Source organism: Peromyscus leucopus, chromosome 2, assembly GCF_004664715.2.
Source record: "Peromyscus leucopus breed LL Stock chromosome 2, UCI_PerLeu_2.1, whole genome shotgun sequence".
In the NCBI taxonomy this organism is placed as follows: domain Eukaryota; kingdom Metazoa; phylum Chordata; class Mammalia; order Rodentia; family Cricetidae; genus Peromyscus; species Peromyscus leucopus.
This window is the reverse complement of record NC_051064.1, coordinates 103,910,065-103,926,600: the sequence shown is the minus strand read 5'-3', so window position 1 is coordinate 103,926,600 and position 16,536 is coordinate 103,910,065. Positions and strand designations below refer to the sequence as shown.

The following is a 16,536-nucleotide window of genomic DNA, read 5'->3' as shown; positions in this document are numbered from 1 at the left end:
TCTGAAAGGCAATCTGAAACTGTGTTATCAATTAGGAGCCCATTGATGGATTCTATACAGTCTGGAAGGGCCTGGGGCTGGACATCTTACAGATGTAAATATCAGACATGTGATAGCCTACAGAGTGCATTAATTCTGCTCTGGAAAGGGGCAGGGGCTGCAGGAGGAGGAAAAGGGGGAACTTTGAGGTCGCCCTTCACCCTCTACCACACCTCTCACATTACAAGTAAGTGCTCAAGCATGTGGACTTTGGGACGCAGCCACTGCCTGGTAGAATGTCACAAAACTTCAAATGCAAGCAAGCCAGTGCTTAAGAACCTAAATATTGCCAATAGCTGCTTGTAAACTGAGCTGTGCCAACCAACCCTTGCCAGGCAGTGGGTTCTACTTGAGACACACTCTAAGAATGACCAGAGTTCAAGGTCTGGTCTTTAGCTACATCCAATTTACTTCAGCTATTTCCACCTTGATTTTTCAGACCCCTTCACCCATCCCTTAACAACAAACAGTGAAAGGAAACAGCATTTTGTAGGAGCCCTTATCCTAAAAAAAAAAAAAAAATGTTCACAATGCTGAGGCTCCACCCAGTGCCTGGAACATGGCAAGTGCTAGGCTACTGAGTTACACCCCAGCCCTTGCAGGGATGGCTGATGATTTATATAGCTGAGTTTTACTCTAGTCCCAGTAAAAGAAGGGAATCACAGAACAACAGATGAGCTCTTCACTCTCTGATTCCCATGCAGTGGTCCAGCTTCATACCAGGGGAGAATCACTGGGAAGGGAACATCCCAAAGTTCCAGACCCTCTGATAATCTATTGATCTATCTACTTTCTTTTCCTTCACTCTTCTTCTCCATCTCCGACCTCACACAGAGGAGACGGATTGCCAACTCTTCTTCACCACACCAGACCCCAATGGGCTGCAATTTCTCTCAACTTAAAATATTCCCTGATGCTTAGAATCCTCCACCATTTTTTCCAAGCAGACCTGGAGAGTTCATATACTAAACTGTCTACAGCTCCTCGGCCTCCATCCCGAAAGCCTGAGCCCTACAGGACCAGCCTTGCCTCCCTCTCCACCATCCTTCCCCACAGACTGCTGGCCCGTCATTAAACACCGTGGCTGTCTTTCTAGCCCCTGCCCTACTGGAGAAGCTCAACCAGCTGCTCTCTCCTCTGTCTTGAAGTACTTCCTTCAGGAAGACACCCTCTTGACCCCCAACCCCTGCCTGCCCTGGACTGACAGTCCCTTTTCTAATTCCTTTCCTGATTACATCTTGCACAGAGTCCTCTAAGTGACAAGGGACCCCAAGACTCCATCTTTGGAGTTCTTTTCTACCCTAATAGCCTGCTACATGATTATAGTCACACGACACAGGTGCCACATAGACACAATGAGTTCCAAATTTAAATCTCTATTCTGTCCTGTCCCTAGGTTCTAGACTTGCATATCCAGCAGTCTATGAGATTTTTCTACTTGAGTGTCTGCCAAGCATCGAAAACTTTACTCTTACCAGACATCCTATTCCAGTCTTGTGATACTCCAACACCCTACCCATCCCCTCTCTATGGGCCCTCTACTGCATCCAAAGCAATAGCTGAAGTCCTTACAATGGCTGGGGAAGCAAGGATATCAGGGATTTGGCCCAGAACGATCTGACCTAACATCCTATCCTGTTGCCTAGGCCCCTTTCACCCTACCACAACCACAGTGGCCTTTTTGCAGCTTTTGAGCATAAACAAAATTCGAAGCCTTTGCCTGGGTTATCTTTCCTTCAGTGACGCCCATGATCTACAAGCCTCACCTATTCAGATCTCGTCAACAAGTCCCTGTGTAAAAGGGTAAAGTCCTGACTCTCCAAACCTCAGCGACGCCTAGGCCTCATCTCCAAGTCACTTTTGCCTGGTCACACATGCTCTCATCTGATGTGTGCTCCTGTAACAGAACCACACCCGAGGAACTCCGAAGCGACAGCCGGCATTCTGGAGATCGGGAAGCCTAGGAATGAGAGGCTACGTGTGCTGAGGAGTGTCTTGCTATACTGCAGCATGGCAGATGGTATCCCATGGGTGAGATGGCCCAAGATTGAACTCAAACGCTTGGATAACTGGCATTAATCCATTTATGAGGGTAGAGTCTCATAAGGTTTTGGGGGGTGGGAGGGACAGAGTGACCTCGAAGGAGCATTGACCACCACTTGATGTACAGTTTTTTTTTTTTTTTTATCTGTTTATCATCAGTAATTCTCAACCTCTAAATAAGCTCTTTGTTCTGTTTATATAGCTTTTGGGCCAAGTATTTATTATGTGGCACAGTGTTTAATAAATACTTATTGAATAAATCCCAGTTGTATATTTATTCTAGTTAGTGGCTAGGTGCTGATGAAGACTTGGGAAAATTGCTTCTGTACTCAACAAGAAAAAGGCATGGTGCCCTTATTATTAATGATGGTGCTAGACCCCAACAATGAGCTTGCTGTCAAAAACTTGGGACAGATAAAAGATAGTAAGGAAATAGGGGTGAGGCTCTGGCTGTTACCTGCTCCAGATCTGTTAAGGCCTGGTCCTTCACTGAGGTAGGAGTTCCTAGCAGAGGCAAGACTGTCACTCTAGACTCCATGTGTGTATGTACCACCCTCATTCTGCCTCAGTCTACTCTTGTGTATGTACATAGATAGTATGTGTAAGTATGTGTGTATGCATGCATGTGAGTGTAGACAGATGTGCATGAGCCACACAGCACACGTATAGAAGTCATAAAGACAACCTTGGGTATCATTCCTTGCCTTCTATCTTCTTTAAGAAGGGGTATCTTTTGGTGGTTTGCTGCTGTGTATGCCAGGTTAGCGGGCCTGTGAGCTGCAAGAGATACTCCTGCTTCCACTTCCCATCTACTTTAGGATTAACGATGCACACTACCACACTCAGCTGTATGCCGGTTCTGGGGATTTGAACTCAGGTCCTACTGCTTTGTGGCAAGCATTTTCCCTATTGAGCCATCTTCCCAGCATCAGCCTGTCCTTTCTTATTGTCCCAGTCACATAACCAGAAGTTAATGAACTCTCCTCTGAAACTCGACACCAGCCTGAGGATGTATTTTCAGAGACATGTTAACAAAGGTGCTGTCTACCCAAAAGGAGTGAAAAAAACAGCTTTCCACATCTGTGCGTTCAACCAACAGCAGCTTGAAAACGTGTGAAAACACCTAAGTGCACTGAATGGTGTAGGCTTTCTGTAGTCATTCCCTAAAGAATGCACTGTGGCAGCCATTTACATACCATTTGCATGATTTTAGGTATTACAAGTAATCTGGAGATGATTTTAAATATAGGAGAGAAAGCACAAACGCTGTATGCAAATGTCACACTATTTTGCATAAGGATTGAGCTTCTGCAGATTTCTGTGTCCACAGAGGTTATCCTAGAACCCAACTGAGGAGCTACTGTAGTCCGTAATCCCCTTGCTTTATTTATCTTTTCCTGATTCTAAAAACAACTTGTGCTCAGTTAGAAATGAACAATACTCCAGCATCCTTAAAAGATACCTACTGAAATTATTCAATGGGTCCCTAGATCTTATATAAATGAATATTGTACTATTTTTTTTTCCTTACTAATTCAAGTGGAAACCTCTGAAGTCAGTGTGACTTTTAACACTTTGAACAGATAGCGCTAAGCTACCCTGTGTGTTTTTGGAAAATACTTATACCTGATTCTACTCACAGATTGTTATTGCAGCAATATGTCTCATGTTACTGAGCTTTTTTTTTTTTTTTTTGAGAAGCAATGAACCTGAGAATCAAGTGTCAACTCTGCGGCTTGTGCCAACTCTGGAATCTTCCATCATTAACCTTCCTTTCCTATTTCATGCCCTTATAGACTCTCTTTTAATGGAAACTATTCTCACTTAACTTCTTGTGTAGCAGTAAACCCCACCTGCTCCAGGGGACTTCCGTATTCTCTGACCAAATAAAACTGATTGAATATGTGATGCACCGTGGCTCAAAGTATGTGCCTGGCAGACGAAGGTCGGATCATTTATCTAGCACTTATAGCTTCATTATCCCCTAAGAAGTTGAAAACTCTTTCTTTCTAGACCCAATAGGCTCCCTGTTTGTGTATACAGTTCCCAAAGACTACAATCCCTCCCCCAGGCAGAGCCTGTGGGGTCCTAGAAGTAAATATTCTGGTCCTCTGGCCTCTGTCCTGAGTTTTATGTGTCTGTAAGAGTCCTGGGGCTTGGGAAATGTAGACCTTCATGCTTAAGGCTTAGCTCCTTCAACTTCCCAGCATGTGAAGGCTTGGGACCTTTCTGAGTCTTGGTAAAACCTGAAACTTGAGGCTGGTCTTATTTCTGAAAGTTGTCCCTGCTCTTCAACGGGAAAGCCTCTAGGTCTTAAGATCTCAACCAACAAGTGTAAGTGTACACAAGGCAGTGAAGGAGAGGAACTTGGAACAAAACCTCCAGGGCAAGAAAGGAGAGACATCGTGGTACTCTGAAACTGCAGGCTACCGTATAAAGGGAGGCTCGATGAGCTACTACCCCTTCATATAATGACATTCAGTGAGATAAAGAAGAACGTGCAGTCTCAGCCTGTAGTGTGATGGTGTGAATTCTAGTAGTGGAAAACTCTCCCATTGTTCATCTAGAAAACTCTAAAACCAATTGAAAGATTACTGATAGAAAATGCAAATGCAGATGAACATCTCCTATTATAACAATAGCTGGGTCTCTGACATAGCCTTTAACATAAAGAATGTAAAGCTCCTCTGGAATAAGAAGCTGTATCGGGGAGCCTGGTGTGGTACTTGGCATGTACTATATATACAGTTATACAATACATGCTTAATACATACCAACTCATTAGTCTTCCCTTCTTTCCTACAGAGTTAACTTTCTCAAGAAACATATACACGTACAAGTATATAACAATGTCCTTTAGAAGGAAACAAAAACATTTGAGGCAGTACATTTATCTGTTCAATGTGAATAGGAAGGATGCAGTTCACCTTTAAGAAATGAAAAACCAAATACTGACCTGAATTTAAGTCTCGACCCGGGTTGAAGGCTCTGCTGTTCACGGTAGTAGAAAGTCGATCACAACTCACTGTCCTCGATACGTTGGTATTAAAGTTCCCATCAAACCTGAAACAACAGGACAGGATTAGCAATGTGTGTATCTGGTGGGTTTCTCATCTCAAAAAAAAAAAAACCACCAACAAAAACAATCATTCATACCATGTGTGAACAGGCTAGCTCGTAAGTAGTAGGGGATGGTAAATTAACAACAACAACAACAAAAATAGTAAAAATGATTTCTAAATAATGGGTGAAGAAGAGGAGTACTTGCCTCTAGAAGGCTTAGCAGTCAGGTTCAAATGCCAGGAGACTGAACTTTAGAAGCCGATCTTCCTCAAGGAACTTGAGTTATTACTACCGATGAAAGCTTATGCAAAGTAGATGAGAAGACACAGACTTGAGAAGCGCTGTAGTTGCCAAACAGTTTTTCACTGTACTGCATCTGACCTGTAGAGGTCAAGTCTGCGAACGGGAGGTGAAGGGAAGTACCAACCAGGGAATAGAAATCTCTCTGTCCTGTCACTCACGACCCAATGACCTGGAGAAACTTAGTGTTCTTATCTGGGAAAATAAACAAATAAATGAAACTTACTTTCCAAAGTTTTCAAAAGGGTTAAGAGTCATGTGTGGATAAGCTTCTCTTGGAACCTGACTGAGAAATGGCCTCTGCCCTGCTGCTGTGCAGAGAAAGCTGAAATTTCTTGATTTCTTATAATAGTTCAGTGTAAGTACTAAAGGCACAACAACGTTAGTACGCAAACAGATGGATCACAGTTGGAGCCGGCAAATCATTTGCTCAAGAAAACAACAATCTGAAAGAACCTACCAGGACACACATTTATATAGTCGGTAAGGAAAGACAAAGAGCTTCCATTTCTATATTCTATTTCAGATTCCCAAAGCAGAGGGAGCTCCCAGAGACTCCAGCAGGCAGTCAAAAACCTCAACTCAACCCCAGTTCTTTACATCTTGTGGTATATTCAGTATATAGCTCATCAATAAACCTGTGAGTGGATGCAGTTCCTTGACTACATGCCAGGAAGGAACACTCCTAAACTCAAGATCCATCGAATCATTCATGACTTCGGATTATCTGTTGGTCATCTCATAAAATCTAAGAACTGCTGAACTAGATTGATCAAAGGGAGCTGTGTTTTCATATCAGTTTCAACCCCCAAAATGGAAGAATATTTTTAGAGTATCTTCTCAAAGATGAACGAGGGAACTGGGTTTGAAGAGCCCTTTATTCCAGCCACCAGCCCAGTTGAGAATTCCATCAACAATGTCGGCTGCACATCAAAGGACTCCGTGGCTTCGCTCACACAGTGGCTCTGTTTTGGACTTGTCCCAGTTTGTCTAGAGAGAAGACGGCTTCCTTCGAAGCCACAGAGGAGGACAAAGGAGAGATTAACACAGTTCCAGCTACCTACGTGCATGCTGCTGGCACAAGAGTCCACAACTCATTGTCCTTGTGCACCAGCAAACAGAAGTCATTCCTTCACAAACACTCTCCCAGAAGGCCGGATAATAATATTTGGGGCCTTGTGGGTCAAAAGTTCTGTCGAGACACTTCCACCCTGTCACTATAGTGCACAAGCAGCCACAGAAAATGGAAGACTGAGTGTAACTGTCTTCTAAAAAAATTTAGTTTTCAAAAAAAGGTGGTGTGTATCTGGGCATGGTGGAACATGCCTTTAATTGCAGGACGCAGAGGTAAGCCTTTGTGAGTTCAAGGCTAGCCTGGTCTAAAAGTGAGTTCAAGGACAGCCAGGGCTGTTACACAGAGAAACCCTGTTAAACAAACAAACAAACAAACAAACAAACAAACATGAAACAACAACAAAAGGGTGGCCGGCCAAATTGTTTCTTTGAGTTGGACTAGACCAGGGTGGTCCAGAAAAACCTTAGATGAAGAATATGCATGGGTTTTGCTCTGTCCAGTATGGTAATACATAGGTACTAAGCATTTGAAATGTGGTCACTTGTTTAAGGTCAAGTGTGAACAGTCACTGAACTGTGGTTGCCATGTTGGTCCACTGGAGAAATCTAGAAGGCTCTCCTATTTGCCTGGCTCTCTTTCAGGCCCTATTTGCATATCACTTCCTAAGAAAGATCTGTCCGGATGTTGGATAACTTCCCAAGAATGTCAAGTGCCTCTACATTCTCTCAAAAGTTTGTCTCATATGTTAAATTTATGATTCTATTTATAGGAGGTGGCGGTGTGTGTGTGTGTGTGTGTGTGTGTGTGTGTGTGTGTGTGTGTTATCAGCTATGTGGCTGTGAGGTGGCCAGAGGTTGACATTAGGTGTTTTCCTCTATAACATTCTACCCTATTTTTTGAGACAGGGTCTTTCACCAAGCCTGAAGCTTGCTTTTCCCCAGGATCTTTTTTTTTTTTTGGAGATAGGGTTTCTCCATGTAGTTTTGGTGCCTGTCCTGGATCTCGCTCTGTAGAACACGCTGGCCTTGAACTCACAGAGATCCGCCTGCCTCTGCCTCCTGAGTGCTGAGATTAAAGGGGTGCGTCACCACCACCTGGGTCCCAGGATCATCTTGTCTCTGCTCTTCCCAGTACTGGGTTTAGAGGCACAGGTTGCTGTGCTCAGCTGTCACATGGGTGCTGGGGATCTGAACTCGGGTCCTTATGCTTGCACAGTAAGCTCTTTACTCACTGAGCCATCCCCCAACCTCCTCTGTGTATTTTTTTTGGGGGGGGGAGGGGGCGATAGATTTTGGGAACTAAACTGCATGAATAGATAAGAAAGGAGAAAACATACAGATCGTTTTCTTCTCTGGTGTAATCATAGTATTTAGCATTGTTTTAGTCAAATAGTTGCTCATTTTAACTGACTTGTTATGAATACGCATGTGCCCAGTCCCATTCTGAGCCATCCAGAAGGCTCCTGATGTCTTAATGAGAACTGACTCATTTGAATGGTTGCAAAATGCTCATCATGTAGCTACACCAGAATCACCCAGGGTGGATGCTCGACTCTGCCTCTGCAGAGCTCGATTTATTGATTTGGGGGCAAGGAATCTGAGTTTGAATGCTTCTGAGGGACAAGAAAGCCCTCCAAGGTTGTCACACAAACGTCTGAAAATAAATTAAGAGAATGGCTTTCTGTATGAACACAGGTAATCCTTATTATCCCTCACAGACACTAAAGACCAAGGGGTTTAGTTCACTAAGGACAGAGGGTCTTCGGATTTGGTTTGGGTCAAGAGAATGGAATAGTATACAGGTATGCCTGTAGCTCATAGCTAGACTTTGCTGTGCAAATTATGAAGCCCCTTTACACCTACCCATTTCACAATGGGAAAAAAGAAAAGAAAAGAAACCTAGGATGTACAGCAAGTAAAGGAAGTAAGAGAGCCTGGGAATCTGGACCCAACTCTTTTGCTAGAAGAGACACCCACCATTCTTCTAAATGACATAGAAGGAAAATCTTGCTGGAAAGGTCAATTCAAGAAGGTACCTGACATATCCCACCAGGACAATTCTGGTCCAATATAATCCATGTGTACCCAGACAGGGTGTCCACAGCCAGGACCTCTGCTCTGAGCCTCACCCCCAGAAAGCTGATATCAGAAGGTGAGGGTACACAGACTTCTGGGGTCGTTGTGAAGTGAAAGCTGGCTTACTGGAGACAGGGAGACCAAGGAACTACTCTTAGGGTTTCCTTCCTCTATGGAACAGATGATCTCTCAGAGCATTAGAGAGAGCTTCTGCTCCATATACCTTTGTTGACCACAGAACAGTCGACAATGTGGTTTGCGTCATATCCTGTTATTACTGTCTCCCCCGCCTTCTCTCCCAGCTCTCCCAACCTTCACTGCTAACCACACCAGACTCAGTACAGGCTTGCCCGTGGATCACCACTGTCCATTGCACCCTCTCTTCAAGGCTGGCCCATCAACCACATTCCTCCCTCCTCCAACAGCTCAGCTCAGGGTGGCTTCTTTCTCAACCTGATTGGAGCTTTTTTCGTGTGTGTGTGTGTGTGTGTGTGTGTGTGTGTGTGTGTGTGTGTGTGTGTGTGTTTAAATAATCAGATTTAAAATGCTGTCATTGTCAGAAGCACTGAATTCAAGGGCACAAGGCAGCCCCCCCCCTCAGGGCTCTTTCTGCAGTCATTCCCCAAAGGCTTTACTTTCTAATATGACCAGAGTGATGATTATGTTCCAAGAACATACATTTCAGGGGTAAAGGAGCATAAACACACACACACACACACACACACACACACACACACACACACACACACACACACAAAAATCATCAAGAAAAATCCAAAAATAAAATGAGCAATTTATCTTTCCTTTGTACCAACTAAAGATTTGTTAGTGGGGGCAAGTGGTAGTCAGCAGTTAGGGAAGCCCTGCTAGGCAATCAGCCCCCAGGCAGCCTTGAACTCTCATTTCTCTCTGGTTTAGACTGCTCTGAGTCTCCTCACCTGTGCTGTGCCTCAGCCATGGGGCATGCACCCACCTACATGCAAGTTCATGTAAAGCCTGGAAATCTGCCCACCCTGATGCTTTCCACACTACCTATGCCGCTCGAGTGTCTGTCAGGTGAGGGGGAAAGGTCATCAGAGGGCAGAAACCAATAGAGGGAAGGAGAGTGTCTGGGGCTGGTGAGGGAACGAGGCCAGGGAGCAGCAGCAATCGCTAGAAGCAAATATAAAAGGGGATTATCTCCTAGTGCTGTGATCACACATGCTAACGCTTGCTGTTGTCTGGACTCCGGACCTGCTGAACTCTAAACATGCGAAGGAAACCTGCTTAGTCATCTTGGCTACATTAGCTACCTCCAGGCCTAGGAAGAATGGTCAACAGCCCATCTCCTTCAATGCACATGCGCCATCAAGAAAAGCAGTTTCTAAAAAACAGCATGCTAGTCACTCAGATCTGGAGCCCATGGAAACAAAGTTTACGGTTAAGATTCTTTATAAAAACATGTCAGTTACTCTTAGGACTTAGCTAAACCATTTTGCATTGAGGGGTGTATTAGCTGCCAATCATATGCATATAAGTCTAGGTTTATAGAGAGGTCAAGAATTAGAAAAATGATACATTTCCCTATAAGATGAGTAAGTGATCAGTTTAAAAGGCTTGATTCATCTCATGCTTTACATTTATGCTTTTATAAAGTTAGCAATAGAAAAATCCTACCTAAATCTCCTTTAGACCTTGAGTCTTAAAAAAAAAAAGATAATGAATTAAATCCGATTTCTCTACTTATTTTCATAAGATAAAACCATTGCCTAGAATTCAGTTTCTAGAGGAATAACTCCATCTTTCCTATCCCCTTAAGAAAGAAAGAAAAAAGAAAAAAAAAAAAAAACCCGTTCCTTTTGGATTTACTTTCATGAACAACTGATCGAAACTGCGTCCCGAGGGAGAAAACAGGGCTGTGACTCCCACTTTGATCTCTTCCCCATGGAGAAATTCACTCCCTGCCTGCCTTGCAAGATGTTCATTTGATTGACGCTTGCTCTGATGTGCAAACTGCTTTGAACTTCAGACATTTAATTCCCATCAGGCTGCAGTCATTTTTATTCTCCTTCAACAGGATTTACGAGCAGGAGATCAGCAAATGTAGAAGATAAAATAAATTTGCAGAAGCTTTGAATCTTACATCAAAACAGTGTTCAAGTGACTTCCAATTGGATTCCGTTCAGCCTCGATCCACAGTGTAAACCAACTTTTCAGTGGAGTACTGATTTAGAGAGAAAATGATACAAAGACAGACAGACAGACAGACAGACAGACGACGCGCACATCCCGTTTGGGGTTTTACTTCCTGAATCTGCTTCTTGGTCTTTGTTTAAATTCTCTAGGGAAGGTGATTTGCCAGGCAAATCATCCAGAATCCTGGGTTTTTCTGAACCCTTCCAGGGAAGCCGGCCCAATTTATCACAGTGCACACAAAAACCAAACCCCTGGTGTGGGTTCCCAGGGTGGTGGTGAAATGTGGTATTGTTCATGGATACATTTTTAAGGCAATGATTTAAAAAGCAAATCCTTGGGGATTTCTCAGAAGAGCAAGGCTTAGAGTGTTCAGGAGTCCATACACAAAGCCAGTGTGGTGGCAGCTGAGGGGCTGGGGACATTTTTCTCATTTGTTCGCCTCTTTTTAATCACCGCTAAACTGCAGAGACAAGTGTAAAAGTCTCTCGGTCTCTCTCTCTCCGCACCCCCTCCCTCTCTCTCCTTTCTTCTGGAAGCAAAGCTGGTATCAGTTCTGAAGGAGTGGGGAGCGAACACCGACAGACTCCCAGTGGAGCTCTGGGGTCAAGCAGGTCCTGGCAGGCTGCAGCTTTCTGTTTTAAGAGCCGCACACAAAAGAAACCACAGCTCTCAGCACCAGTAGCTTCAGGAGCCTCCAGGGAAGGGATAGACGGAGAAACGCCTGTGCCTCACACCCCCCCTGACCCTAGTGACAGCCCAGAGTGCCTCCTCACTGTAGCTCTTCTTCTCCATCCAGCCAAGTTCCTGACTGTTCATTCCTTCTCGGATGGGGGCTGCTTTCCAAATATTTGAGCAACACCAGTCGAAAAGAATTAAACAAGAACTCCTTATCTTCCACTTAACTACCCACGAGAGAATAAAGTTAAACAGAGGAAGAGCTAAGATAAAAATCGAACATCTGCATTGGCAAATATTTAAACTCTGAATGGTGGAGGAAAGGGCTAAGAATAAAAATCACTTCAAAAAGGCCCCATCACATTCATAAAGTCAATGGCACTCAAACTCCCCAACCGAGCTTACTTAGTCAAACACCTGAATTAATGGGCTAACGGAAAAACTGTCAAATCGCGTGTAATCACATGGCGAGAAATGGGGTTTCCTTCCATCTCCACAGAGATGGGAGAGATAAGTCACGTTCTTTTTGTTCTTATCAGCAATCAGGATTAAATCCCGGGTTCAACAATGCCAGGTTGGAACAAGAGCTGCTTTCCAGTGCCCTTGGAAAGTAAGGCAGTCAGAGCACAAGGCGCCTACCTAAGCAGCATAGAGAACAACCCATTCCTTCTCTACCATTTCCTCACAACACGTCACCAACAGGGAGTGCCCCCCCCCACTCCCCATGACCTTGGGTCACACACTCATATGCACACAGATGATCTTGTCCGTTTTGTGCAAGAGCTAAGCGATTGGATAGGTGGCATCTGGGGCAGTTGGAGGGGACATGTAGCCACATCAAACCAACTTTTTTTTTTTTTTTTTTTTTTATCCCTATCTTCTTCATCAGTAGGCTGAGTGTGAGAAGGCTGGGCACAACAAGAAGAGAAAAATATAAGGCAGGGACCATGGCCTGGTAGTACCCTTTATGCTCTTCCGCATCACCTCTGTCCACTGGCTACTTGACCTCCTGTAAGGATGGCCACACTTGACATTTATTTTCTTAAACACTCCTCGTTTGGAAGACACAATGAGGGAGTGGCCCTCCCCTCTACTTCTTTCTCCTTAGGACCTTGCCCGGCATCAGACCTATGAGGAACTCGTCATTATTGCCGAGTGAAGAAATGCAGGAAGCCTAGAGGCCGACGTCCCAGGCTAGACCAAAGACTACAAACTGTGCATTTTCTTTTTAGGAAATAGCAGACAGCGGTGAGCTGCACCCACACAGACATCAAAGACAGCAGCCAAGAACCTCTACTAGCAGGTGACCTTGGAGATGAGATACTCCAGCTTCCAGCTCAGGCTGTGCTATGGAGAGAGGCCTGCCCATGCAGGCTCTGCAAGGCATGGAGTGATAACGTCTGAGGTGCCTGAGGAAGGTTACTAAAGGTATGAGTGAAGACAGATGTGCACACCATCATACCGTGTGAGAGATCACACCCAGAATGGTTCTCAAATAGCAACCTTTAGAAACGCTTTGCAATTTCAGTACCATAAAGCCTAGAAAAAGCTTAAGGGTTGGTTTTCAGCTGTGACCAAGTCTATTCTTTAGAGCTGGGCTGGCCCTCTAACCAGCTTCCCCCCCCATCCCCAGCCAGGTTCTAAGAAGAAAAGTCACAAAACAAATTCTACTTAAAATTCGTAAAACGCAGGTGGTGAGATCCAGTACTGGAAGCATCGAGGTGTCTCTCACCCTTTGGAAAATCGAGAAAGCAGGAATCTCACTCAGCTCCCCACCCGTGGGTGCCTCTGGAGTGAAGGTGCTTCTTATCAATAACAGTCTCAGGGACACAGCTACCTAGTCAGCCCCCTCCCCCAGCCCCTCCCCCCACGTTACTGCTGCAGGAACACTGTTTGGGTTTTAGTCTAACAACATCTGGACAGTGGGAACTTTGTTTTCAGCTCATCTACCCACTAAGTTGCCACTCAGTAGTCGTCAATGAAATTCTAAGAAGAAACGTAATTTAGCACCTCAGTGGACAGGGGAGCCATCCTTACTTCTAATCTCGCCTTCGGTCCAATTATTTTGTCATTACAGGGACAGTTCATTGGAGCCAGGCATGGAGGTGCGTGTCTATACTTAGCACTTCGGAGATAGAGGTCAGAGGACAGTGAGGTCAAAGTCAGTCTGTGCGACACAGTGAGAGCCTGCCTCAACCAAGAGAAGAAACACACAGCGATACAATCCCCAACTCATCCGGAATCAGGAACCCAGACTCTAAACCCACCTCGCCGAGCCCTGCTACATCTCTCTACACTGTTTGCGTCTCTGGAAAATGGAGGGAGGCATAGCGAAAAATTAGGCAACAACGGTACCTGCCTCCCCCCCAATCTGTTCACAGAATTTGAGGGGTGTTGTTACTGAATTACGAATGCATGCAACTCTTTTTCTGTAAGTTTCATATTATAACCAAGCAGCTTTTCAGAAATGCAAATGTTCTGCAAAAACCTTTGTTGAATTCTTAGCTCAGCTCAAGGCCTGCTGGTACCAATATCTGCAAAGCCTGGATTGGTGGTTAGCTGGCCTGCAGGTAATAACGGCTAAAGGAATTGGAGATGGAAGGGCCTGATAAGGAATGGAGAGTGACTTGAAAGGGAAGGATTTCCATCCAGTGCTTTGTGGACAAAACACATCTTCCTGGGGAAGGAAGGAGGCTTGAAAGAAAATTAAACACAGTTGTCAAAGGACCAAGCTTGTCCTTTTTTTTTCCCCCCCTTTTGGCCTATGACACAGAGAGAACAAAAGAACAGAAGTCATAGTCACAATAACACCTGAGCCACAATGTCTCCTTCTGCAGAAAAAAAGCGTAATGAGAAAATTGAAAAGAGAGAGGGTACAATATCTTCTTATGTCATAATTTCCAGGTGTACTACCTTCAGATCAGGCTTGGAAAAAAATGTGGGAAAGCCGTTATGTCTAAAAATACCATTTTATAGAAAAACTAACACTAAAGCTAAACATGCTTGATGTGATCTGGCCACTACGTAGTATATACACTCATTTAACACGTCAGTGTCTCCTATAAATATGAATAATTACATGTGCTAGATAAAAAGTATCTTGAAAATAAATTGACACATTTCCTGAGCCACTCACTCTGCACATAATATGAGATGAAAATGTTTGTGGGCTTTTCTAACATCCCCAATGGCTGATAAACATGCAAGTTTATCATTCAAATTAGCAATTCACAGTCAACTCATTCTCCTTGCAAATGTTTTACCTCTATTTTTACTCTTCACAGATTTCCATCCTCTAAGACACTCAATTTAAAAATAAGAAGTATCTTTTAAAAATCTTCCTTGGGGCAGGAGAGACGGTTCAGTGGTCAAGAGCACTGGATGATCTGGCAGAGGACATGGGTTTGGTTCTCAGCACCTACATGGCAGCTCACAACTGCCTGGAATTCCATGTCCAGGGGACCTGACCCTTGACTCTGGCCTCCACAGGCACCAGGCACATATATGATACTACATACATACATGCAGGCAAAACACACATACATATAAACTGAAAATAAATCTTACAAAGGCTATTTAAAAAGCTCCTCCTCACCAAAACCTCCAACAGGCCTTATTGGCATCAACTCTATACCACACTCTACATGTTACTCTTACTTACACTTCTCTGGTATACCCATTGTCTCTCAGGTGTTATTCATTTTTAAATTGTTGTTGGGGGCAGGGGCATGCCACAGTGCACACACAGAGGTCCAAGGACAACTTTGTGGAGTAGGGTCTCTTCTTCCATCTCACACAGGTTCTGAGATACAAACTTAGGCTGTCAGGCTTATCCATCTGGTTCCATTCATCTCTCTGGGATTAGCAAATTGGTCCAACTGATGGACAGCCTGGCTCTTCGCCATAGTTAATCATCACTGGTCAAGTAGTTATCTTGAGCAAACCATGGGCCACACTGCAGTCTTTGTTTGAAAACTTAGTACTTACAGAAAGTAATCTGTCCAGGTGACTTGGAATTTCCAGGCCCTGGAGTATCTTCTTAGTATTTCAGCTCAGCCTTCCATTCACTGTGCAGGATTGTTTTATGGACACTTGCTGGGATTTTTTTTTGGGAGGTCTGAAATAGTCTTCTCCTAGACCAGTAGTTCTCAACCTGTGGGTCATGACCCCTTGACAACCTATCTCTCAAAATTTTTACATTATAATTCATAACAATAGAAAAATGACAGTTAGGAAGGAGCAATGAAAATAACTTCATCATTGGGGTCACCACAGCATGAGGAACTGTATTAAAGGATGGCAGCATTAGGAAGGTTGAGAACCACTGTCCTAGACCAACCTGCAAAAGCGCCACTCAAGGCCTCACCTACTATTCTGAACTAAGCCTGTAATCAGAGGCCTCTGTCCATGACCTCTCTCCCTGAACGGCCTTTGCATTCCTCACACACTGGCTACAGTTTGCCTCTGCTCATGTAGTGAAGCTTTTTTTTTTTTCCATCTCTGAAGTATCCATTACAATGCCTTGTGTACTGACTACCTTCAACATGACGTAGGCAAGTTTAGCTAGAAATGGTTTGGAAATTCTGTCTATTCTGAGATCCATCATGAACATAACAACCTTATTAAATAAAGGTGGTAACTGAGATAACTAAGCACCAACTCCTGTTTCAAATGAGAACTTGTAACATGGATGATGTCTAGATAAAAACAATGAACCATAAAGTGACATAAAGCAACTCCATAACAGTGGTCAATGTCTGCCTAGAAATAGAGTGGCTTGGTAATTATGACATCCACATTACTGCTGGACTTACATACTTCCTTCTTAGGGCAATATTTACTGAAGGACCTTACTGAACACAAGGTTTTGACAGAGTCCTTGAACTTGTAGCTCAAAAAGATGAGAGGATACACAAAGTACAAATACACCTTAGCACCAGGCACTATCACACCTCCCTAGAATTACATCCAGCCAGCTCTGATTCCTCCCTCTCCTAAAGCTCAAGACAACGGGCACCAATGACCACAAGCCAGTCTTTCTAGTTTCTTGCTTACATAGACAAAATCAGTCCAGGTCTTCCAGTTCTCAAC

General features: G+C 44.1%; 1 protein-coding gene across 1 annotated transcript in view; it reads right to left on the bottom strand.

Annotated features, from left to right (window-relative positions):
• The window catches only part of Cachd1 (cache domain containing 1), a 223,825-nt gene that overhangs the window by 78,638 nt on the left and 128,651 nt on the right, over positions 1 to 16,536 (bottom strand). Inside the window, exon 4 of the mRNA XM_028870244.2 lies at positions 5,039 to 5,145. Within this exon, the coding sequence (XP_028726077.1) occupies positions 5,039 to 5,145 (107 nt within the window). The remainder of the gene's footprint in view (positions 1 to 5,038; positions 5,146 to 16,536) is intronic.